At 38.9% G+C, this 24,601-nt stretch overlaps 1 protein-coding gene across 1 annotated transcript; it reads left to right on the plus strand.

Moving 5' to 3' along the window:
* LOC100002141 lies at positions 1 to 24,242 on the plus strand. The gene is made up of 10 exons (XM_087304812.1): positions 1 to 330; positions 5,002 to 5,295; positions 5,420 to 5,540; positions 5,939 to 6,024; positions 11,152 to 11,328; positions 13,784 to 14,113; positions 16,271 to 16,564; positions 16,992 to 17,225; positions 17,374 to 17,465; positions 23,398 to 24,242. Exons 1-10 carry the CDS (start codon positions 36 to 38, stop codon positions 23,437 to 23,439), a joined length of 1,965 nt encoding a protein of 654 aa, XP_087160938.1. The 5' UTR covers positions 1 to 35; the 3' UTR covers positions 23,440 to 24,242.
* The last annotated feature ends 359 nt before the right edge of the window (positions 24,243 to 24,601 follow it).

Consider the following 24,601-nt stretch of genomic DNA (forward strand, 5'->3'; position numbering starts at 1 on the left):
GTGTGTTTGCTGATTCAGGTGTACTGAAGTCAGTGATGGAGGGAGATTCAGTCACTCTGGAGTCTGGTGTTGCTGAACTAAAGGAAGAAGATGTGGTGACGTGGCTGTTTGGACCTAAAAAAACTCAAATAGCTGAAGTGGATACAGATGCTGCAATCTCCTCCACATCTGATGGTGATGCTGTGGGATTCAGAAACAGACTGAAGCTGGATAATCAGACTGGATCTCTGACCATCATGAACACCAGAATAGCAGACTCTGGAGTTTATCAACAAACCCTCAGCGGCAAGACAAAACCAACCACACTCAACTTCAGTGTTACTGTATACGGTGAGTCTCAATCACAGGTCTGTTCTCCTTGTCTGAGTACTTCTCATTATTAGTATTAGTATTATTAGTGTATTGAAAAATTGAGCTTGGATAGCAATAACATTTGTGCAACTTTTTTTTTATTTGCATGTTTTGAACTTTTGGGTTGTTAATATCAATGTTAGAACTTAAATTAGGTGTGAGACCAGGGGTGCTTATTCCTGAAAGTCAGGTGTCTGGCAGAGTTTAGTTCCAACCCCAATTAGACACACCTGAACCAGTTAATCAAGCTCTTTCTAGGTATTCTAGAAACTTCCATGCAGGTGTGTTGAAGGAAGTTGAAGCTAAACTATGTAGGACACCGGCCCTCCATGACTGAGTTTGGACACCTCTACTTTAGACCTTTTTTTACACAATATGGCCACTGCATGATGCTGGTGGATAAAAATGTTTCCTGACCTGCTCCTCCAAAACATCCTAAAGTAACAAGCCATGGTAAATGTTCAGCTTCAGTTTTATGTTCATCAAACCACTCTGTCACCAGTCTTGCTGTGTGTATTGGTGCATTATCATACTGATAAAGAGCACCAACTTCAGGATGCAGTATTTGAACCATTGGGTTCACATGGTCCTCCAGAATGGTTTGGTAGCATTTGAGAGGGTGCTCGCTGCAGAGCCATTTGAGGAGAGCTGAGCTCCAGCGAGTGGGAGCATGAGCTGTCGCTCCTCCTCCTGTAAGCTGTTTTAATGCGTACACCAACCCCACCCCTAACCCTACCCCCAGTGACATCACTCGTAGAAGAAGTGCAAAAAAGCTTCAAGCTTAAGCTCCCCCTCGCTGGATCTCAGCTCTCCTCAAATGGCTCTGCAGCGAGCACCATTTGTAGCATTTGGCAGTGACACATCCCTCTAGCACAAGTATTGGGCCTAGGTAATGCCATGATATTGCAGCCCAAACCATCACTGACCCACCCCTATGCTTTACTCCGGGTATGGGTACACTTTTTTGGGGCTTCTCCACACCGTAACTCGCATGGATGTGGGAAGGACAGTAAAGATGGACTCATCAGAGAACAATAAATGTTTCACATTGTCCACAGCCCAAGATTTTTGCTGATGGCACAATTGAACAACGTTTGACATTGGCATGAGTGAACAAAGGTTTGGCTATAGTAGCCTGGCCATGTGTATTGGCCCTGTGGAGCTACTAATAAACAGTTTTGGTGGAAACAGGAGAGTCGAGGTGCACATTTAATTCTGCAGTAAGTTGGGCAGCTTTGATTTTATGTTTTTTGGACACAATTTGGTTTAGCACCCGGATATCCCTTTCAGAGAGCTTCATCTTTTATCCAAAGTTACTCCTGTTGGATGTGGTTTGTCCTTCTTGTTGGTATGCTGAAATTACTCTGGATACCGTGGCTCTCGATACATTACAAAAACTTGCTGTCTTGGTCACAGATGCGCCAACAACATGCACACTAACAATTCGTCCTCTTTTGAGCTCTGATATGTCACCCATAATGTTGCGTATATTGCAATATTGTAAGCAAATCTGTGCTATTACTGTGCAAATTAATCCGTCACACTCTGCTCTTACTGGTGCAATCAATGAAGATTGGCGACCAGGGGCCTCATGTACGAAGACTTGCATGGAAATCATACTAAAACATTGCGTACGCACAAAGCTGTAGCTGAATCCCACGCATATTCTTTTGTACATCCGAATGAACGTGAAACTGAGCGCAACATGCACGAGCACAAAACCCCTCCCTGTCTCCTCCCCCGTATGAATATGCTAATGACTCTACTTTGGCAAAACTCAACGAAAAAGCAATGGCAAAAGCAAGCAAAAAGAGAAACTTTGAACAGAATGTGATTTGGAGGTGCTGCTTTCGGAGGTAGACCGGAGAAAAGCAGTGTTATTTGCAAGTTTGTTCTCCGGAATTAACAACAAAAGAAAAAAATAGAGTGGGAGAGTTTAGCTGATGCGGTTAACACAGTTGGGTCTCAACATCGCACTAATTGAATTTAAATAGTGCACCATAGTGCATAGTGCGCTGGAAAAGAGGTGCACGACACCTCACTTCATTTTCATAACCGGTCACTTTCGTTTTCACATTGGGGTTGAGGGCGGCGTAATCGTCCTCTGCCTAGAGCGGCAGTTCAGCTTGCTCCTGCCCCCCTAATAGTCTCAGTGGCGCAGCTCGTAAAACGCATGTCATCATGTTTTGACACGTTCGAACATGAACTTGGTTCGAATCCAGCGTCTTATGAACTCTTTCTTTTTTCCCCCGCTACATTTCAGATTTTGCCAACTATTTATCACGAGAAAGACAAGTTGGAATCTTTAATAAGTTTGTGCATCATATTTTATTTGCACATTTATTGAATGGAAATGTTTCTGATTCATGCATGCAAATTCATCTTCAGATAGTGTCTTTATAGCAATGTGCGTGCAGTAGATAGCTCAGATTACATTGGGAAAACAGGCGACCGCTGCAAATTGTGCTTTAATGTTTAGCTGGTCAACTGTATGGTATGGAAACCTTACATACCTGCTAGATGAACCCGTCTCATACAGCTGCCATTGCAAGGCTTAGACACTTTGTAGAGAGGAATTTAACACAACTGCCTCTAGAAGTCGCCAATGGAAATAAAACAGAAACGCACAAAAAATGTGCGTACGCCAGCCATGAAGCTGCCGTGGAGCTGCGCACATTCCCACGTTCAGTTCATTGTTAGTAAATCCAAACGTGAGCGATTCTGAGCGTGAAACCTAGCGTACGCAAAGTTTTTGTGCGTACGCAGCGTTGATACATGAGGCCCCTGGTGTTTTGCAACACGTCTCTTGCTCATGTATTAATATTATGGTATGGTAATACTCCTATAATCAATGTTTAACTCCACCACAGCTAAATAAGATCATAGATGGTTCATGTTTGATGTCCCTGCAAAGCTAATTTGGTGTACTGAGCGATCGTTCACATTTTATGTTAATACATGTTAACATTTTAAGAAACTTTAAACATTTCTGCATCAACATACACCCAGAATGCATATGCAAATAACCAAGCTTCAGAACAAAGGATTATAAAACGTGCCTCGGGGGAGTTAAGTTCTCATTGTTCAACTTGGCTCTGGAAGGTAGTACAAAACCATCCTTATAAAAACTGGTGACTAAGGCCGCACCGCAAAGAAGAAGAGCAAGAACTGAAACTGACACAGACCCCAGGAGAGAGAGTTCCTTCCAGCTCAGGACAGCTTCTCTTCAGGTCCAGTGAACAGACTTGGACCCTGACAAAAATGGGTTAACCGCACAGCTTAGCCATTCCCATCTCCGATACCTTTCTTTCTTTCTTTCTTTTCTGTCGAGTCTAGTTAAGTATAGTGTGCTGCGAAACCAGAAGTCAACACGAATAGTGATGGTTGACTTTCTACAACTTTCTCCCATCTCCACCTCTCAACCTCAGCCATCACCACAGTGATCTTTGGGTTCTTCTTTACCTCCATCACCAGGGCTCTTCTTCCCTAATAGCTCAGTGCAGCTATCTAAAGTGCAGCAGAAATGTTTTTATAACCTTGGCCAGATCTGTGCCTTGCCACAATTCTGTCTTTGAGCTCTTCAGGCATTTCCTTTGACCTCATAATTCTCAAGTGCTTTGACATCCATTGTGAGCTGCAAGGTCTTACTGTATATAGACAGGTTTTCCTAATCAAGTCAATTTTTTTTTATATAAATCTGCAGAAATGTATAAAAATTCTGTGTTTTTCTGTCAATGTGGGGTGCTTAAAAGATTTTAGCAAATGGCTGCAATATAACAAAGAGTGAAAAATTTAAGGGGGTCTGAATACTTTATGTGTGTGTATTGCACAAGGAAACTGCCTATCCAAAAGTGCTTTATGAGCCTGTTTCTCCTCAGAGTTTACTGTGGTCTAAGCTTTTCACTCACCATAGCACACGTGCTGCTGATGATTTGACAATAAAAGTGATTTGATTCAGGTGTGTATTGTCATGTATTTCTTTGTTCCCTTTCCCGTCTGCATTAAGCTGTGGTCACACTGCATATTTCTCCCCATTGATTTCTATTCATATGCATGCGAATGTGTCAGAACAGAAACACAAGGTCGTGCTTCAAGTAACGCAGATCGCTGCGTTGGAAAGTTTAGGTTTGGTGAACTCTGACCTGCAAAAATCGCATCACTTGACTGTGTGAGAACAATTGAGGATCAAACATTGACCTCTCTGGACAGGAATTTAAAACATGGAACAATTGCTTGGTTTTGTAAGAAATGTCTCATCTTGTTTAATCCTGCCCCTTTTCGCAGCGTTGTTTGACAGAATTTAGCACGCTCAAATTCTAGTGTGACTAATGTTGACTTGTGTTTTTATTCTCACCACCTGTTGTAGTTCGCTTAGTCAGTATATTTAGTTACCGTTTTCCCCATGTTCCCTGTCCGGTCTTAATTTTTTTTTCCGCTTGCTGTTTTACCTGGATGTTCCTGTGCCCTGAGATGTGGATGCGCATATCATGTTAACTTTTTTATTAAACTGTTTATTGACTTTATTCCTATGAACTCTCCTCACTATTCCTTTACATCCATGACAAATATATGAGGAACTATTTCTTAAAGATATGTGTATAAATGTTTCTTATTGTAAATGATATTCTGTTTTTTTTCTGATATTTTCAGCTCATCTGCCTGTTCCAGCCATCATCATCAGAGACTGTTCTTCTTCCTCCTCTTCATCAGTGCAGAATTGTTCAGTGTTGTGTTCAGTGGTGAATGTGAGTGCTGTGAGTCTCTCCTGGTACAAAGGAAACAGTGTATTGTCCAGCATCAGTGTGTCTGATCTCAGCATCAGTCTCTCTCTACCTCTGGAGGTGGAATATCAGGATAAAAACACCTACAGCTGTGTGATCAACAACACCATCAGCAACCAGACCACACATCTGGACATCAACACACTCTGTCAACCATGTCCAGGTATATTTATATACTGCACACTACTTTCCCTATTATATTTGCTGTTGGTTTTGGAATTCAATGTGTCAAAATTAGTTTGAGAGTTCATTTTAACTAAGTTCTTTTCTGTGTTTTCATATTTCAGACTCTGTTCGCTGTTGTAGTACTACTGAAGCTGTGGTCCGACTGGTTTTTTCTGTGCTGTTGTCTGTGGCTACAATTTCAGTGCTGGTTTATGACTTTAGATCCAACAAGGCTGTACCCTTGCAATGATTAACCATATATTCTCCTAGCAGGACACAAGGGTGTGATTTGGTTTGCATTTAAATTATTTGCTAAGTTAAGTTAAATTGTAATGCATACAAAACATGACATGTCCATTCTAATTTGATTGAATTTTTCCATTCTGTAAGCTATTATTTAATAATTATGTTTTAATTCAATAAAATTTAAAATTCTGATAACCTCACCCAATAGGTTAAGGCAAGTCTGTCAGAAACGGTGGCAGGCAATTAGATTGTAACAGCACATTTGTCATAACAGTATAATTGTTTTCTTGTGGTTAGATCTATAAATATGAGCACAGTGTAAAAACACAGTACAGCTTTATGCTTTTGCAACATGATCCACCAGTTGTAACAGTTATGCCTGAGGAAATCTGAAGTTGTGGGGAATGTAGCGATAGTGGCGCCCTGATTAGTGGTGTACCTTCACCCCCTTGTGGCTCCCGCAAGGAGGCATGGGGATGGGGTATAAATTGGGATTGGGCCTAAATTCCCATTTTTAACAGGCAGAGTTCAAAATAGGACTTAACAATATCTAGCAAATCAACAAATGGTATAATAAAAAGTGTAGCAGTCAAAGCTAAATAATAGAAGGGAAGGAGGCAAGTTAACAAAATGAACAGGTGACAAGATGGGAGGGGGCTGACTAATAGACAGATAGCACATGGCAAACAGAACACAACACAAGCCATGTGCTCACATACTGTAAAATCACAAGGCCATTAAACACAAGAACTGCATGCAGGACACACTGAAACAAAAGCATGCGGCTGTAAACACAAATTACATAACACACAAACACATGGCTCAAGAAACCCGTTCAACGAGAAAATACAAGAATACATTGTCTAAGTGAACTCAAACCATGTACTCACAAGTAGGTTGTTTGTTTGGATATTGGTCTTCTTGACCACATCCTTGTTGTTTTTATTCATTTTATAGCTGGAAATTAGAATTGAATTTAGAAATTGCTTTGCAAATCTTTGTGCTAAATAAACAAAATTACAAAATAAAAAAATTGAATGGGTGTATTGAGTGAAGTGCATACAAAACAGCCATTTTCCAAATCCATGGTCAAATGGAAGACTCGTTCCATAGATGTAGTGCTTTGGCACATTAACCTTGCGCACAAAGAGGTCAATTTCATTGCGAGTTATGCTGCGGTCACACTAAAGTGTGTGTGTGCAAAATCCTGTAGTGCAGCGCTGCGGAAAGCGACGGGATTAAACAAGATAATTAGACAGTAAAAAAAGGAAGCGATTGGACCATGTTTTGAATTTCTGTCAAGAGGTCATGTTTTGATCTTCGATTGGTATCATGTAATCATGTGATGCAATTTCACAGGTCAGCGTTCATCAAGCTTGAACTTTGCCTCGCAGTGAACTGCGAAACTTGACGCACAAGCTTGCTTTTCTCTTAAACTCTACCATGTAAAAAGGAAATGTGCTATGGTGTGACCACAAATGGCTCTTAAAAAGGAATGTAAGATTGGTTTAATACACATTACACCCAAAAAACACCAATAGCTCATGCTTTTAGACCATTTTGGACATGCCTTAAAATGCACCTGTGCCAAGCACTTTAGACCATGCACTTAAATCTTAAAGGGTCACAAACACCAAAACACATGTTTTGAGCTGTTGACAGTCGTATATGTGTCCCACACTGCTAAAAACACTATTAGGACACCTATATTTTACTAAAAAGTGTAAATTGGTTGTTTTTGCGTTATTTCAAGCAAATTCGTACTTCCGGTTTGAAACGAATTTTTGAAGCTGCGTCACGGCCATGAGATAATAGCGTGTATTCCAGCGTGCAGACTGGACGTCTGTGCCAGAGTGTGTCTTATTACGTCTTACAGTCTGCTGCATTAATGCATGAGTAAGGCTTGGTTCAAACCAATCAGCGCGCTCTATTGTGCAACTTCATTAATATTCATTAGTGTCACTGTTTACACCAGAGACACCACGTTGTGTTGGCAAAACAAGCGTGAAGTCTTGCTTTTATAGTTTGCTGCAGTTAAGTTTCATTTTCATTTTCTCTCTGTGAGAGCGCAGCTGGAGTCACGTGTGGATTAACAGTGTACGCGACGCTCGACAACAATAACTTACGTGTCTAAGGAGGATTATTGTTTACCTGAGAGCTGTTCTCATCTGCAAACGCTGAGATCTGGATTCGCTTGTAGTCTCCTCTAAATAAAGACGCGGCTCTAGTTGCTGGTGATTGTCCTGTCTCTACAGATTTGGTAAGTGAGCGACCAGTGCTCTTTGTTTATTCAGTTTGTTCGTATCGAACTAAGTTAACTATTGCACCGAGTGTAAACATGTTAGCACCACAACCAAACTTTAACCTCGTGTAGGGTTTTCACGGTATTTAGTGACTGTAATAACACACGCGGCTGTCTGACGCCACCCTTCCGAGTGCATCTAAGTTTCCGGGAAATGCTGAGTTTTTTTTTCTCTCATTCGCCGTGCGGTATCAAACATTGCATGAAAAATACACGCTTGCAGAAGTTCCTCGAATCAAATATCTCGTTTGTCGCGAGGGACATGAATGAATTGCCTGAATGAAAGAGCCAAACTGCAGTTTAAGTCCAACATTTAATAATTTGGCAAATAATTCGACTACAGATGTCCATGTAAACACAGTCACAGTGTCCGCTGTGTGTGTGTTTTGACTCTGAAATTCAGCGCGCCCAAATAGACACTCCCACACCAAGCCTCTTTTCTTCCTCCGACACTCCCCCTAAACAGAGCTGGACACGCCCACTTTTCTGACTTTTTCCCAAGTAGAGGTGTGAAAACACCCTGCTGAAACGAGGGGGTTTCATGGCCCTTTAATGTGTTTTACCTTTATAAAGATTTTCATGTTCATGATTTTTTAGTTTCATTTAAGGAAACTCCTGAGATAAATAAGTGATCTTTAAGAATAAATCTATATAAAATGCTGCACTTTCCATCTCCTTTATTCAGCCACAATGACTTCTGGAACCTCTCCAGCAAGTTTTGCTCTCAAGTCTGCATCAATGCGTCCTCAATATCAAGAACACAACTTTCACATGTCCTCCTTTTTTGTGGTGTTGAGTTATGGAACTGAACTTTGGCAGTTGATGATGACATGAGAACACGAGGAAGCAAGAACGCTGAAGAACACATATTTAGAAACAGCAATAGTCCCTCCCCTACCATGCAGCAGCTTCAAGATGCTCCCTGAAAAGTCCAGGAGGGCGGAGGGGTGGAGGTGGAACAGGGGGAGGGATGGAGGGCCAGGTCTGTGCAGCAGAAGTGGACTCAAAGTATGGAACAGAAGCAAACCGGTAGCGTTAAACCACCTGGTGATTTGAGGCTCTGGGTCAGAAGGCACCAATTTGGAACCTAAGGGTCAGATGGCTGTGACAGATCAGGTAGCTTTGACGGCTCTAGCAGGTAAGACAGCTTTAGCAGGTCTTATGGTTCTGGCAGGTCAGAAGCTTTTGGCAGCAGTAGTTCAGGCGGTAGTGACCTCTTAAGGCAGATTTATACTTTCAACTGGTACCGCGTCGTGGACCACCACTGACTGTGCGCAGTTCACGAAACGGACAAGGCTTTTATACTTGATGCAGTCACCATTGTGATAATCTTTAAAATGACAGGGGGTGGTCAAAACAAACTGACCATAAAGTCAGACGGATAAACAGAGAAGTAGTAAGTTTCCGGAACTACGTAATATCACTAATATCATTTAAAATTTTTAAACTAATTATTTTTAGTATTTTTAGAACCATTCAAGATTTTTTAAAATCAAACTTTGATGCATCACTTGTTTTTGTTCATATCTCGGACAGTTCTACCCATCAAGGTTAAATATCAATGACAGCAGAACATGGGTTGCTTTACAATTACATTTTTTTAAATATGGCAAAAATAAAAGCAACAAAAAAAAAAGTACACACTAAAAATACTGACGTAACGTTTTTTTGTTTAGCCCACTCAACAATTGACACATTACTGTCTGGCTAGTTTTTGTCTTCTACTATACTGTAAACGATGGGTTCAAATATTCCTCTCTAGTTATCAAAGAAATAATTTGTTACTTTATTTTAGGTTGTAAATATTAAATTGTTTTTAATTAAAAATTTTAATATTTACATCAGTGTTAAACCTATAAATGGTGGAAAAACATATTCTGTAATATTAAAATCACCTGGGTCTCCACTTTTGCATGGCCTGTCTTTTTGGTTTTGACAAAAACTTATTTTTCAGATTTTTTCAATTTCCCAAAAAGGTTCCTTCTTTCCCAAGGCTGTCGCAATTTCTAGCCAAGAATTATTGATCAACTGGTTATCTCTATGATGAACACGCAAGGACAGATCATAAAGGTGTCTGTACAGTCGTACCTGTTTCATACAAAATCTCTTTAAAGTGTTTCATATTCAAATTAATAGCTCGAGTCTTATCAAATTTTGTGCACTCCGCCAACCAAAATCATGTTGCACGATGATTAAACACAGCGATGACGTCACATTCACCACGCAAAATCAAGCGAATTAGCGCTGCAGCATCAACAGCTTTGGGAGCTATAGCTCTGATGGCGGGTTGCCACTCTTGGAAAAATCAGGTGGTGGCATTGATAGCTCTGTAAGCAGGAGTTCTGGTGGTGGTTGTAGCTCAAGCGGTGATGACCATTCATAGAGATCATGATCTCAATCAAGATCTCATGATTGTGGCCATCTTGACAATGGTAGACTGGTGGCAGCCATTTTGGGTTTTAGTGGGATAGCGGCTAAATGATGACAAACATCTTCAGAGCAGGCTGCTGAATGACGACGGCCATCTTGAGATTAGTAGTTATTCAGATGGCTAGTGAAGTGAGCACATGGCTGGGGTGCCCTCTATTGGGTCTTGTGGACACTGATGATCTATGCCTTGGTGACCACAGTTTTACAAGCACGAGGATCATTTTTATTTTAAAACAAAAATGCACTAATGATTTTTCCTGCTTTATTCCCTGGTGTAAAGGTGATTTGCCCATCCCAGCTGTCCAGGAAAGATGTTCGACTTGGAATTTTTAATGACAGATGTTGTGTTTATTTTTTTCTCTCTTAGATACTTTTTCTTTGTTGAGAGATAAATCATAAGTATTTTGATGACTAATGAAAATAAGAAAAATAGTCAATCAAATGCTAGTAGTCCAAATGCTTGTAAGCTGTTTCTTGTAGTTCTTGAATAAGGATTTTTTGTCCACAAAGATACAAACAGCACACCAACTAACATTCAAAAAGTTAAAAAAGCATAATAGAATCCCTTTAAATACAGAAATACACTGCCATTTTACAAACTGCATTAATTGTGCATACTCCATTGTTCTTTAAGTTGTAAAAGTTAATTTACTCTTGTTCCTTATTTCTACCATATTTGTCTTTTCACCTTATTTTTAAAATAAGTAAATAATTTCTATAATTAATATAATATAATATATTTTATAAAAGTGCTATAATTTATTTAATTAATCTAATTAATCTAGTTGAAGCAAATGAGTGAGCTTTAATCAATACAACATCATGAATGCAATGGCACAAAGCAATACAAAAATACTGCAATTTTGTTTATTTAAGAGAAAGTAGAGTCCCACCCCCAACAGAGACGCACTGTAGTGCATCAAACAGTCAAACACTTTTCAACAGACCGTAACAGTTTCGCAACCATCCTCAGCGGATTACAGACTGCTAAACTGTTGAAGAAAATGTTTCAGCTGTTTGTTTTTATGAGTTTGTCTTTTTGGCTTCTGACTGGTAAGTTATAAATGCTTTTATGGTTTGATACAACTGTATGACCTTGTCTAGATTCAGGGTTTTATGCTTTAAAATAAATAAGCACATGAAGCTCATAAGTTTCTTTATAAAGAATAAATGATTTAAAAATATATTTTTTTAATATAATTTTAAGTGTAATTTCCAGCTGCCTCAGGGGAATATTAAATGAACATGTCAGCTTTTGTGTATTATTAATGATCAAATCCATTCTGCTTCATATTTCTGTGGAAACAGTGATATCATGGGTGTGTGTAGGAAACAAAACAGAGATGGTGAAAAAGCATAAATGTACCAGACTCATCCACGAGCTAATGAAACACTGGGATACAGAGCAATAATTAATGAAATACAAGTAGGTGTAAGCAGAATCACTAAAGAAACATAAAACATTAATATAATTTCTCATTTTGTTAAAAGCTGAGTTAAACTTCTGCGTTGAGTAATCACTGTAACCCACAGTGCATGCCTTGCAGTACTCGTGCATTTATACTTCTGCGTTTTGTTTGTGTTGCTCTGCAATAACACTTCTGAAACACTTGCTGACAGTTGGGTTTCTATGCTCTTCTGTGTCATGTTTCTTTGCAAGTGTTTTGTTTACACCAGAAATACTTGTAATGCTACTTACTATAAAAATAAAACGTGGGAACCGGCAAACTTTAATCATAAGGTAAACACAGAACAAAGTATCCCGAAAGAGCTCCTCCACGGACTCGACACTTGTTAAACACTCGAGCCACGGGCTTGCTCCACTCAGCCCCTCCCACACTCATCAATGCTACCACGATGACCAATCACAGAGCTTGCGATTTACGAAAACTTGAAAAGTTGTAACCTTTTGACTGTCGATTCAGAGTCAATTCAAAACATGTTGGGGCAGCAGTCTCAGGAGGAAGCCACAGACACAGGCTGTTTCTCAATGTACGCTCTTCTGCGATCTTGTGTATTGTCATCATCAACTGCCAAAGTTCATTTTCAAACCTCAAAACCGCAAGAACGGAAAATGCGCAAAAAGTTGTGTTTTTTATATTGAGGATGCGTCAATGCAGACTTGAGAGGGAAATTCACTCGAGGAGCCCAAAAAAAAGCTTTAAATCATCCAATTAAAAAAATGGTAATGATTCACGTCTAAATTATATAACTTGACCCAATAGAAAATAAATAATTTGCCATAAACAATATTTTCTCCACGAGAACAATTTGATATAACCTGGTACAAAGCATATGTCTCGTTGAAAGTCAATTAATTTAAAATTCTCTTTTTGTTCTAAACAATAAGACAATGGTGACGCAGTAGGTAGTGCAGTCGCCTCACAGCAAGAAGGTCGCTGGTTCGAGTTGGCGTTTTTGTGTGAGGCGTGCATATTCTCCACTCGTTCGTGTGGGTTTCCTCTGGGTGCTTTCCAGTTTAGTGTATGTGTGTGAATGGGTGTATGGATGTTTCCCAAAGATGGGTTGCACCTGGAAGGGCATCTGCTACGTAAAGGCATGTACTGGATGAGTTGGCGGTTCATTCTGCTGTGGTGACCCAGGATTAGTAAAGTAATTGCTGTGAATGTTTTTTTCTCTAGCAAGAAGTAAACCACTTAGGTGTTTGCTATGGATGCACTGCTGGCAATTTTTTTTCATTTTTTATATCAGCTTCCAATTTCACACACTTCTCTTCTCTCGAAGTGAACATTTATGTAAAAAAAATAAAATGATAAATACTATTATTTTCATTAAAGATTCCTAAAAGCTAAAACCTATCACAGAGAGTTTTCACAAAACTATGAAGTAAAAAGAAAATGGATCATTATAAGAATACTTGCTGATTGAGTTCCAGTAATTCATCCATTCATTTTCTTTTCGACTTAGTCCCTTTATTAATCTGGGGTCGCCACAGGGGAAAGAACCGACAACTTACTTTCTGCCATCACTGGGAATCATCCACAAACATACACTATGGACAATTTAGCTTACCCAATTCACCTATAGCGCATGTGTTTGGACTGTGGGGGAAACTGGAGCACCCTGAGGAAACCCACGCCAACACTGGGAGAACATGCAAACTTCACATAGAAACCCGAGGCTCGAGCCAGCGACCTTTATGCTGTGAGGGAAACATGCTACCCACTGTAAAAATTGATCATAATAGAACAGCAAGTTATAATAATATAATGATTTCTGAAGGACTGTATTGAAGAAAAAAATCATAATTACAATCAATATAAAAACTATTTTTCTTAATTAAAATATTTCATTTTTTTAAATGATACCACGGTGAGACATTTATTTGTTTGTTTGTCCCTATTCCCCAAGAAATGGATAAAAATAATAAAGAGGGTGTACTTATTTACTCTATGTTGGCCAGTATACAAATAACAATCCTAACCAGAAATGTTGATGTGTTCAATTACAGTAGATAGAAACTGATCTGCCACTGTGTGTTGTTCAGGTGTGTTTGCTGACTCAGGTGAAGTGAAGTCAGTGATGGAGGGAGATTCAGTCACTCTGGAGTCTGGTGTTGCTGAACTACAGGAAGAAGATGTGGTGACGTGGCTGTTTGGACCTAAAAAAACTCAGATAGCTGAAGTGGATACAGATGCTGCAATCTCCTCCACATCTGATGGTGATGCTGTGGGATTCAGAAACAGACTGAAGCTGGATAATCAGACTGGATCTCTGACCATCATGAACACCAGAATAGCAGACTCTGGAGTTTATCAAATATCCATCAGCGGCAAGAAAAAACCAACCACACTCAACTTCAGTGTTACTGTATACGGTGAGTCTCAATTACAGGTCTGTTTACCCTGTCTGATGAGTATTTAAGTGTATTGAAAAAATGAGCTTGGCATTAAAAACATTTCTGTGTCTTTATGGCATTGTAATAATTTGACATGGGTGACAACAAAGGTTGGATCCAAATGCAGCTTTTAATTAGAGTGGCCAGGCAGGCAATGTTCAATAAAGGAGCAAATGGCAGCATGAAGATAATACAAGGAGTGTGGTCAGTGTAAAAGGTAATTGGTCGAGGCAGGTGGCAAACATAAACAAGTAAAACACAGCTAAACTAGGCAGGGAAATGCTTTGTAATGCTAACCACAATGAAAACATTGGTGAAAACATCCAGGCTCAGTCCTGGATGAGTGTGTGTTTGGTCTCTATAAAGTACAAGTAATCAGTATAGATCAAGGGTCTTAAACCTGCAGCCCACAGATTGCACTTTACAGTTTTGTTTGCAGAGCTGACTGAACCCACCAATCACAGTAGGGTATATGGTATATGGGGGCGGGACATCGGCTGGTCTTGACGCAGGCAGATAAACATTTCCCAACGAGTAAAAGTTACAGCTGCGGCGCCATGGAGTGTTTTTTTCCCATGCCTGCTAGCTGCCTCATTTCTATTGGGCACACACAGACATTCGTCCCAGCGCACTTCATTCACAACACTTTAAAACAATTTTATTTATTTTTTTATGTAACTTGCTGCCTAGCAGGACATTATACATAGATAAATGTATATAAATCAGTGCTTAATTTGAGCAGAACCTTGCAGAATCCTATTCCGGGAAATGTCAGATATTTATATTTTTCTTTCCGGTAATTATTTTAATCGATTTGGCATTAACTTGTGTGCAGTGAATACCCGCATGTGTGTGTAAGTGAGTGAGTGAGAGTGAGAGAGAGAGAGAGAGAGAGAGAGAGAGAGAGAGAGAGAGAGAGAGCTGTGAATGCTGTGTTTGTGCACATGCATGACGTTATTTATGCGCTAGTTAATACAACATTCACGTTTAACTATTGGTCCTAAACAACAGTTTCAACCAATCATCTTTCTTGTGTTTACAATCACTTTCATTGGTTGGTGGTCATTGTTTTGCGTGCAGTGAGCAGAAAAGAAATCACGGTGATGCGTCTGCGGCGAGATAAAAGAAAAATAAGGAACTCAATGCAGCCTAATGTAGTCATCTGTCGGCCATTTGCATCGCTCTACCTGCATTGTATTTGCATTGCCTCACACAATAAACATTACATATATTTCTATATGATGTAAAAGGATTCAAAACAAATGACAATAACACAGTGTTGCTTCTTTTACCTGTAACAACAGCACCGCAGATAACAGTAAATCTAATTATAGTTATTATTATACTTTTTACTGATTGATTTGTTCCTTACTTATTTTTTATTTGTTTAATTTTTCATTTTATTTTGTGTTTAAAAAAATCCAATCTTCGCAAATATCTTTATTTTTATTAAACAAAATAAGATTCATAATTAATAATGTAATTAATTTATTGTGGAAAACCTGATGCGACCCAGCCTCACTCAGACTCTGCCTCCAGCAGCCCCAGGTAAATTGAGTTTGAGACCCCTGGTATAGATAAACTGCAGCTGTGCATGTGTGTGTGTGATCATAGGGTGAGCTGAAACTGGTGTGTGAGTGCTGTGCATGATGGGATATGTAGTTACTTTGAATGACAGAAAGTGTTCTTCGGCAGCCTGCACGAGCAACACTGCTGGTGATTATAACAGGCATGATTTGAATATTTGGTATTTGATATAAAATTGGACATTTAAATTTAGATATTAGACCTTATTCACACCACATGTAAAAGTTTAAATATTTATTTTACTGCTCATGATTAATAGGTTACAAACAACAGATTTATAAGTAGGTAAATTGTAATAGAAATCCTTTGGATGAAGATATTTGGTAGATGTGTGAATGTAAATCAACTATTAAAATCTTAAATCTGGAACCTGAGTGTTCTGCTAAACAGTTGGTTTTGTGTTTCTCAAAAGAAGTAAAGTCATACAGGGTGAAATTGAAAAGTGTGAAAAGAGGCTACAGGAATTATATGATAAACTATTTAGAAAGAAATTTAAGAAATATGTATCCAACTGTAAGTATCATTTTCTCTATTCTCTGACATTTCCAGCTCATCTGCCTGTTCCTGTCCTCATCAGAGACTGTTCTTCCTCCTCATCTTCATCAGTGCAGTCTAATTGTTCAATGTTGTGTTCAGTGGTGAATGTGAGCGCTGTGAGTCTCTCCTGGTACAAAGGAAACAGTGTATTGTCCAGCATCAGTGTGTCTGATCTCAGCATCAGTCTCACTCTACCTCTGGAGGTGGAATATCAGGATAACAACACCTACAGCTGTGTGATCAACAACACCATCAGCAACCAGACCACACATCTGGACATCAAAACACTATGTCAGCCATGTCCAGGTATAAAAAAATATACCATTTTGTAGCATATTTTCACTGCAAAATTGTTAATTCAAGTCTCATACAGACAATGTATATTTAAATAAATGATATAAAAATTACAGAAATTGAAATTATTCAGTGGCTAAATATTTTATACAAATCTGGTAAGACAAATGCTTTAAAGCATTTCAGTTCCTGCATATCATGATAAAGAATCAGCATATGAGCCATATTTAACATGCACATTGAATCATCAAACTTTTACCCAAAGACTTAAATAAATGACAGCAATAACAGCAATCAGTTCAGTAAAGTACAGTCTTTAGGTACCATTGAATCTTCACACAGATCTTCAGTTGCATAGCTGCTTAGACTTGGTTCAATCGAGCTGCTGCTTTAATAGTGTTTTTTCAGATATATACTGTCACTCACTGTTTGTCTTTAGCCACTTCAACACCAGACCCACAGACTCCTTTACATTCTTCCTTACACCCTTCACCACGGCCTCCTTCAACTACTCCTTCTAATCGTACCTCAGGAACTTCATCTCCAACTACATCTTCTCCAAACTCTCAGCTCATCCTGATTTCTGCTGCTGCTGCTGCTGGATCTCTGATCAGTATTACAATAGTCGGGATCATCTGGATCTGCAAGAATAGCAAAAAAACTGATCAGAAAGGCAAGTGTTACCGCATGCTAACAGATTTGTAAACAAACCTGAATTCATAAAACATAAGAATTTAAATACGATATACCTTAAACAACAAAGCATTTTACAAAGATACAAATCTAGGTTTATTGTTTCAATCCTTCTGTTATTATTGTAGAACCAGTTCAGAAACAGATTCGTGATGATCACCGTGATGATGAGGTCACTTACGCTGCTCCGACGTTCTACAAAAAAAATGCACAAAGATCGGTAAGATCATTTATGACCAGGATCTGTGTCTTACTCTTATTAGCAAATCTGATGTTTTTGTCCTGTGATTTCTTTTTCTTCCTTCCATAATAATACCTGAAATATAGCTATTAAATGCAAAATATGTAGATGTGTGTGTGAAATTATTAGGGCTGTCAAAATTAGCAAGTTAACGTATGCGATTAATTTAAAATGTTTAACACGTTTAAAAAATTTTACACCAATAACACAGTTGCAGTTTTTTTTATTTCCTGTTGTGGCCGACTTGTGTTTCGCGTGCAAAGAAATATAGATAAGACCATGGAAGCGCTTTTAGAAGGAAAGTTTCAGTATAAAACAATTAATGTCGCATCACCAGGCTATATCCAACGTTTCCTCCAGAGTTTCATGTAATTTTGAGTGTTTCATTTTTAATCTTTTGACCTTAACTGCAGTTCAGCAGTTCACTTTCATTCAGCAACATATTGTTCATGCTCCATGACGATTTTTGGATGCAAATGTGAAGATTGCTGTTTTAATGGAATTTGATACCGCATGGCGAACGGAAAGAAAAACTTCTAAATGTGTGATGCTCGCGTGATGCTTTAAGGCAGGGGTCTCAAACTCGCGGCCCGCGGGCCATTTGCGGCCCTGAGTGCAATATTTTGTGGCCCGCGCCGACCGCTGTACACTGACAGAATCAGCGGAGCGGGGAGAGAGAGCGCTCCCCGCTCCGCTGATTCTATCCGTACACAGCGGCCACTGGCATTCCCCGCCCGCCATGTAAACAAAGGGGCGGGGATGCCGGTGACGTCACCACGCACCCCGCCCCTTTGTTAGACGCTGTGACGGGCGGGAAGTTTTAGGAGGGAACTCGCGCCGGCCAGAACCAAGGTAAGCTGTTCCTGCCCCTGCCTGACATTTAGCTACCTATCTGCAGCCTGCCACCTACCTAGCTACAGCCTGCATCTTATATATATTATAGGTAGATACAGACTGGCACAGACTGATGTGACTGGAGTGGGGTGGGGGTGTTTTATTTATACATATATACGCCTTTTTTATAGGTGAGGGAATGGAAGTTGAGTGAGTTCCCCCACTTTTTTCTGTGTGAGAAGTTATTCTCCACCTTGAACTTCAATAAGTCAAAGTACAGGTCTAGACTTAATGATGATCATCTTCAAGCCATACTGAGGGTCTCAACTGCTTCCGCTCTAAAGCCAAATGTGGTTCAGATTTGTGAGAAGAAGCGCTGTCAAGTCTCTGGCAGCAAGTAGGCAAAAGATGCCATGTTCAGAAGAACTGTTCATAATCTTCACTCAATGTTCTCTTAATGTTCAGGACACTTCATGTTCAGAAGAAATAATTAAAACTGTTAATAATGACATTTGAGGACTTTTTTTTTGTGAAATCCCTTATGCGGCCCAGCCTCACCCAGACTTTGCCTCCTACGGCCCCCAGGTAAATTGAGTTCGAGACCCCTGCTTTAAGGTAATCCAAAATTGCTGCTAACATGGTCGACTCTTAATCTGAGTTTTATCTTTATTATAAAATCAGAGTATTGGTGTCCATGTAAATGTACTCTGCAACAAATGTCAGATGATGTTACGCTAATAGGGTGCGCTGTACTGCATGCATTGTCTGTCTGTGTGTGCATTTCTTAGTAGAGCAAATGCATGACATCGCTGACTGTCCAAAGAAGTCTCTTTAAGACATTCTATATGTATTCTATAGTCTTTGCGTTTTCCGTATCCCTCAAAGCTGTTTAGAATTAAATGAATAGAGATGATGTAATCAAAGTCCCTGTAAGAAATCTGTAGTCTTTAGTACGTGATTTTGATGTACCCCTTGGCCACATTTTTTCCATTTTCCATATTTACAATGCCAGTATTTTGGATTTTTTTTGTTTTTTTGTTGTCCACTTAGGATCCAATATGGAAATCATTTTGTTTGTTATTGGCATTGATTGTTTTGAAATTCAAATGGCCCTTACATGCCTGTGTCTTTATTTCTGTAATAAATATGGTGTTTCATGATTATTCATGATTAATTACAAAAAAGTGTGATTAATTAGTTAATTTTTTAATCAATTGACAGCCCTAGAAATTATATGTAAATATGTATGTAAAATTACAAAATATGTAGTTTTCTAGTGAAATCCCACAAGAAACTCTGCGTGATTCTGTAAAAGCATACAAAGTATGGTATGCCTCAAAAGTTTAAATGTCAGCAAAAAGAAGTAAGAATGTTAAAGTCAACTCTGTGGAAAAACCCTGCAGCACAGATGGTTGACAAAATGGGAAGTACACTGAAGCTTAGTGATTGAAAAAAAACCTTGGTGTGACATGAGATCAGTTATGCTGACAAGATTATGATTAAGAACACAAAGTTTTTGCACAAACTTAGGGTCAAATCAGCTCAGTTCCATGTTAGAGGGATAAATCAAAAAGAGGAAGCTGAAGAAGTAGAATCCCAAAGAGGAGGTGGGACGACAATCAACAAAGTTGGACCCAGAGGTTTGAGAGAGCCCACTGAAGCCAGTTGGAGTATGGGTGACAGTAAAGACAAAGGAGCACAAGCTTCTTTTCTACTGCAGCGCTACTTTGAGATGGTTTGGCTCACTTCAGTTTGAATTTGTTTGGCTCGGTTTTCATTTCCACAGCAGTTAAGTAGCTATAGTTCTTGCCTATAGAGTGGAGGGTTGCCACTTGATCGTACCATGCCATGTTAAAGTATCTATAGAGCCAATGGGTCGGAGGACCAAGGTGGAGACAGGTTTTGAGGTTGAGACTGTTGTGTTTTGTTTCTCGCCTTTCTATCAGCAGTCGAGTCAGAGGGTCTTGATTTTAAAAAGGGGATTTATTGTCAGACAATAAAAACGAGAGGCTTACAGACAAACAACAGTCTCTACACAAACCTCTGCCTCTGTGTCCATGGTCTTGCTTTCATACATGCAGTTTCACCTCCTCTTGTTTTTACTCAGAATACAATTCACACATATAAGGTATTTAGGGTACTGTGAAATTTCTCGGCTCTCTGTCCCTCTAGCTCAGGTATATTCTTGGCTGGGCTGTGATACTGACAGGAAACATCAGAAGTGGAGTTTTGATCTAGTGTATAAATAAACAAAAAAACTTAAACCTGTAAAAAGGTCCACCCAGTCAGTCCAATGTTGGTGTCTACTGGTGGATGAAAGTTTACTGAATATACGATCTTTCCAGTGTCCAGTCGTGGCCAAAAGTTGAGAATGACGAAAATATTGGAAAAGTTGCTCCTTAAGATTTATAAAAGCAATTTACATATACTCCAGAATGTTATGAAGAGTGATTAGGTGCATTGCATACTCCTTTTTTGACATGAAAATTAACTTAATGCTGAAAAAAACGTTCCACTGCATTTCATTGCTGTCATTAAAGGACCTGCTGAGATCATTTCAATAATCGTATTGTTAACTCAGGTGAGAATGTTGACGAGCACAAGGCTGAAGATTATGTCTTGCTTTAAATTAGCCCACTGGCCTCTTGTCAATCATGGTCTCCTAACCATTCCCATAATTTGCTTGATTACTCTGCCTCCGCTCCACCAATTAGTTTGTGTGTAGTGTTCGCGCAATATGGCTGCCGTCTTGTCATCCAGGAGAAAGCTGCAGACTGTTGGTGGTTGAGGAGATTTCCTTCAACATCAGTAAATGATGTTTGATTATTTTATTTATTCTCGTTTCTGTATATTATACTCGCTCATTAGGATTCCTGCAACAAAGTCTTGTACTGGCCAAATGATCTCTTAATCACAAACATATCTGTCTTGGTCATTAGCCAGTAGAGTTGTCACAATACTGGAAATTCTAACTTCTAAATTCTAAACCTTGAAGAATATAAATATTCAATGAAATTTTTCGATACTGCAAGGATATAGCATACTGGACTTCAATATTTTATATAATATGGAGCATGAATGCCTCATTTCATGGGCTGACCTAGTTACAGAATCCTGCCTTGAGCTTCCTGAACCTCTTGAAACTTTTCCTTAAATTCTCAGAGCACGACATCTCCTTCAGGAAGGGATGTGAGAAACAACAAAGGAAATTTGCATAGAGTGGAATGTTAGATAAGACTTTCTTCTACTTTCTTTCAACAAATGGTAATTTGAATAAATAAGTGGGCCAAAAGACCCCTGAAGTAATAAATATTATTTTGATTGTTTATCTCTGAAGCAACAAGACCCTTGCAGTCAAGTTATTTCAAATGATATCAAACGTGATATATTAATTCAATTGCATTGATACAGAACATTCTTATACTTTGATATGACCCTTCTGTGTGAGCTGAGTGGTGACTAGAGCGAAAGAAGACAAGGAAGCTCAGGAGAAAGGTCAAATGGAAACAAAGTAAAGTACAAATATATGCTTTCCTGCATTCTCACTCTATTTGGCGAGGAGGCAATTGTCTCTGTGTGAATATACCATGCTTGCATTGTCCATATGTAGAGACATATAAGTGTGTAATGTATCTCAAACCTTATGCCGGCAATGAACTGGAACAAACACAGGAAGTTAAAGAGTTGGTTTATGAAACTTCTATTATTAATTAATCACACTTATGCTGTTTCCAACCCTTGAGACTATCATTCATCTTCAGCACACAATTTAAGATGTTTTAGATCAATGGTCTCAAACTCAATTCCTGGAGGTCCGCAGCTCTGCACAGTTTAGCTCCAACCACTTCCAACTCACACCTGCTTAAGAGTCTCCAGTAATCTTGAAGACCATGATTATTTGGATCAGCTGTGTTTGATTAGGGTTGGAGCAAAACTCTGGAGCTGCAGCCCTCCAGGAATCCAGTTTAAGACCTATATTTTAGATGAAATCTAAGTTCCCCTCTCCTCCATTACCTTCAATTAAAATATTATGAAGCTATGAGAATAATTTTGTGTGTTCATAAAATACAACAGCTTCATTCTTTAACAGTGTCAGTATATTGTGCACCTTAATTAGCTCTATGAAGTGAATGAGGTAATCTTACGTGGACATACCCTGGACCACTTAAATTTGACTGAGGAAGCAAATGTGGTAATATGTCTACTTCAGAACATATGTCCCAGAATGCAATGTGACAGTGTAGCTTCTAAGTGCTTAAGAGTTTAGGGCATTAGATGTTCCGCCATCAGTGGACACTTGTAAAGCTTAATCAATGACATACATCCAAGTCAACAAGATAGAGGGAAGTTAGCGATTGAAGGGCGTAAAAAAATTCAACTGGTATGCAAAGTCTGAGCCAGAGGATGGAAGGAGCCCAGCCCAGTGAATAATAGTGGGACAGCTGTGAACTGACGACCTTCGTGGCTAATAACTTTCTTATCTGTTGAGCACATAAACACAACGGCCAATTGGTGGTGTTTAAGAATGAGCTCAACAGTCCTCAACTCTCCTACTATGGAGACATTACAAAGGTCAATACACCCTTATTTTCTTTGTGTTTTAATCATGTGTTGTAATTTTATGTATTTGGGCTGCTTGCTTGTTTGTGTGCACATTGTGGATTCATGTACAATAATTTGGCTCATTGTGGTTGGTTGAATGGGTACCAACTGGTACCAAAGTTGAAACTTTTGACAACCCTAAACCAGAAGGAGCTGGCAACTCTCCATTTTCATCTTTCACCTTAAGTTTCATGCTGAAGATTTCAGACCTAAATTAAAATTATGTTCAGTCCTACATTGTGCCATTTAAATGACATGCAAAAAACAAGGAAATTTATCGTGCTTCATTGGATCACGATGAGCTGATCTGTGTGGCAGCTTATAAAGGAAGTGCTCTTTGCATACTTTCTATGCTTCATGTAGTACTTTAAAAATTTGAATAATAGTTTTTATTTAACATTCTGAACTAGTCTAGACATTACTCATGGTTGACTCTTTTCCATGCATCTCTTTGTGTCTTGTGTTTTTCCGACAGGAGGATGAGGTGGTGTATGCAGGCATCGTTACAAGACGCTGATGATCAACAGTCAGTAATGTTTGCATTAACGCTTAAAAAACAGAAATGGCAACAAAACTATTAAATGTGCAAAAGTGATGTTTGATTTGTAGGTTTAAAAAGAAACTTTTAAAAAGCATCACTGATAGTCACTCGGACTCGGTTACATGTATTTACATTTAAAACATTTATTTTGGTTGCATTTTCCCCCTTGTTCGTGGGTTTCCTCTGGGTGCTCCGGTTTCCCCCAAAGTCCAAAGACATGGTGAAATGTGTGAGTTAAATTGGCCATAGAGTGTGTGTAAAAGTGTGTGGGTGTTTCCCAGTGCTGGGTGTGGCTGGAAGGGTATCCACTGTGTAAAACATGTGGCAGTTCATTACGCTATGGTGACCCCAGATTAATAAAGGGACTAAGCCGAAAAAGAAAATAAATGGCATGAACAAAATTCATTTTGGGGCACAGATGTTTAAGGAAAAAAAAAAAAAGACAACTGTAAATTATTCAAAATATTCATTATCAAAGTCAAGCCTAAATTAATTTAATGCATAATTAATTATCAGTATTTTCAAGTATGCTACACCAATCAATCTCATAAGAACTATAATAACCACAGCTATTAAAAATGCTGAATTATTTTGATGTGAATCCTACAAAAAATAAGATTTTTAGAAAATATAATACTGAAAGACAAGCCCTAAACACAACCATTACTGGGGTCTAAACAGATCATACAGAAATAATATACAAGTGGGAATAAACGTAATTGCTACATATGTATTTACCAAAAAAAAAATAAATAAATACACGGTAAAACCCAAAAAGTTGAGGTAACGCAAACCATTCAAGTTCAAAAACTAATCCTAATGAGTACCGTGAACTTACTCCATTTGAGTAAACGAAGCAATTTGAGCACAATAAAATAAATGAAGAGAACTCAAACCAACTGAGTACTGCAAAACCCAATGAGTCAATTTAAACCGTTTGAGGAAACCGATTGCTACAAACCATTTGAGTTAAACTAATCCACACGAGTACTGTGAACTTACTCTAAGTTGAAGTAAAGAGGTATTTAATTAACACTGAGTTCAAAACTCTTTTCAAGTGAGTAGAATTAACTTTCAGTACATTTTGAGTTAACTACACTCATTTCATTTGATAAAGTTGACTGGTGGGTTTTAGTCA

This window comes from Danio rerio, chromosome 22, assembly GCF_052040795.2.
Source record: "Danio rerio strain M-AB ecotype USA chromosome 22, GRCz13ab, whole genome shotgun sequence".
Lineage (NCBI taxonomy): Eukaryota > Metazoa > Chordata > Actinopteri > Cypriniformes > Danionidae > Danio > Danio rerio.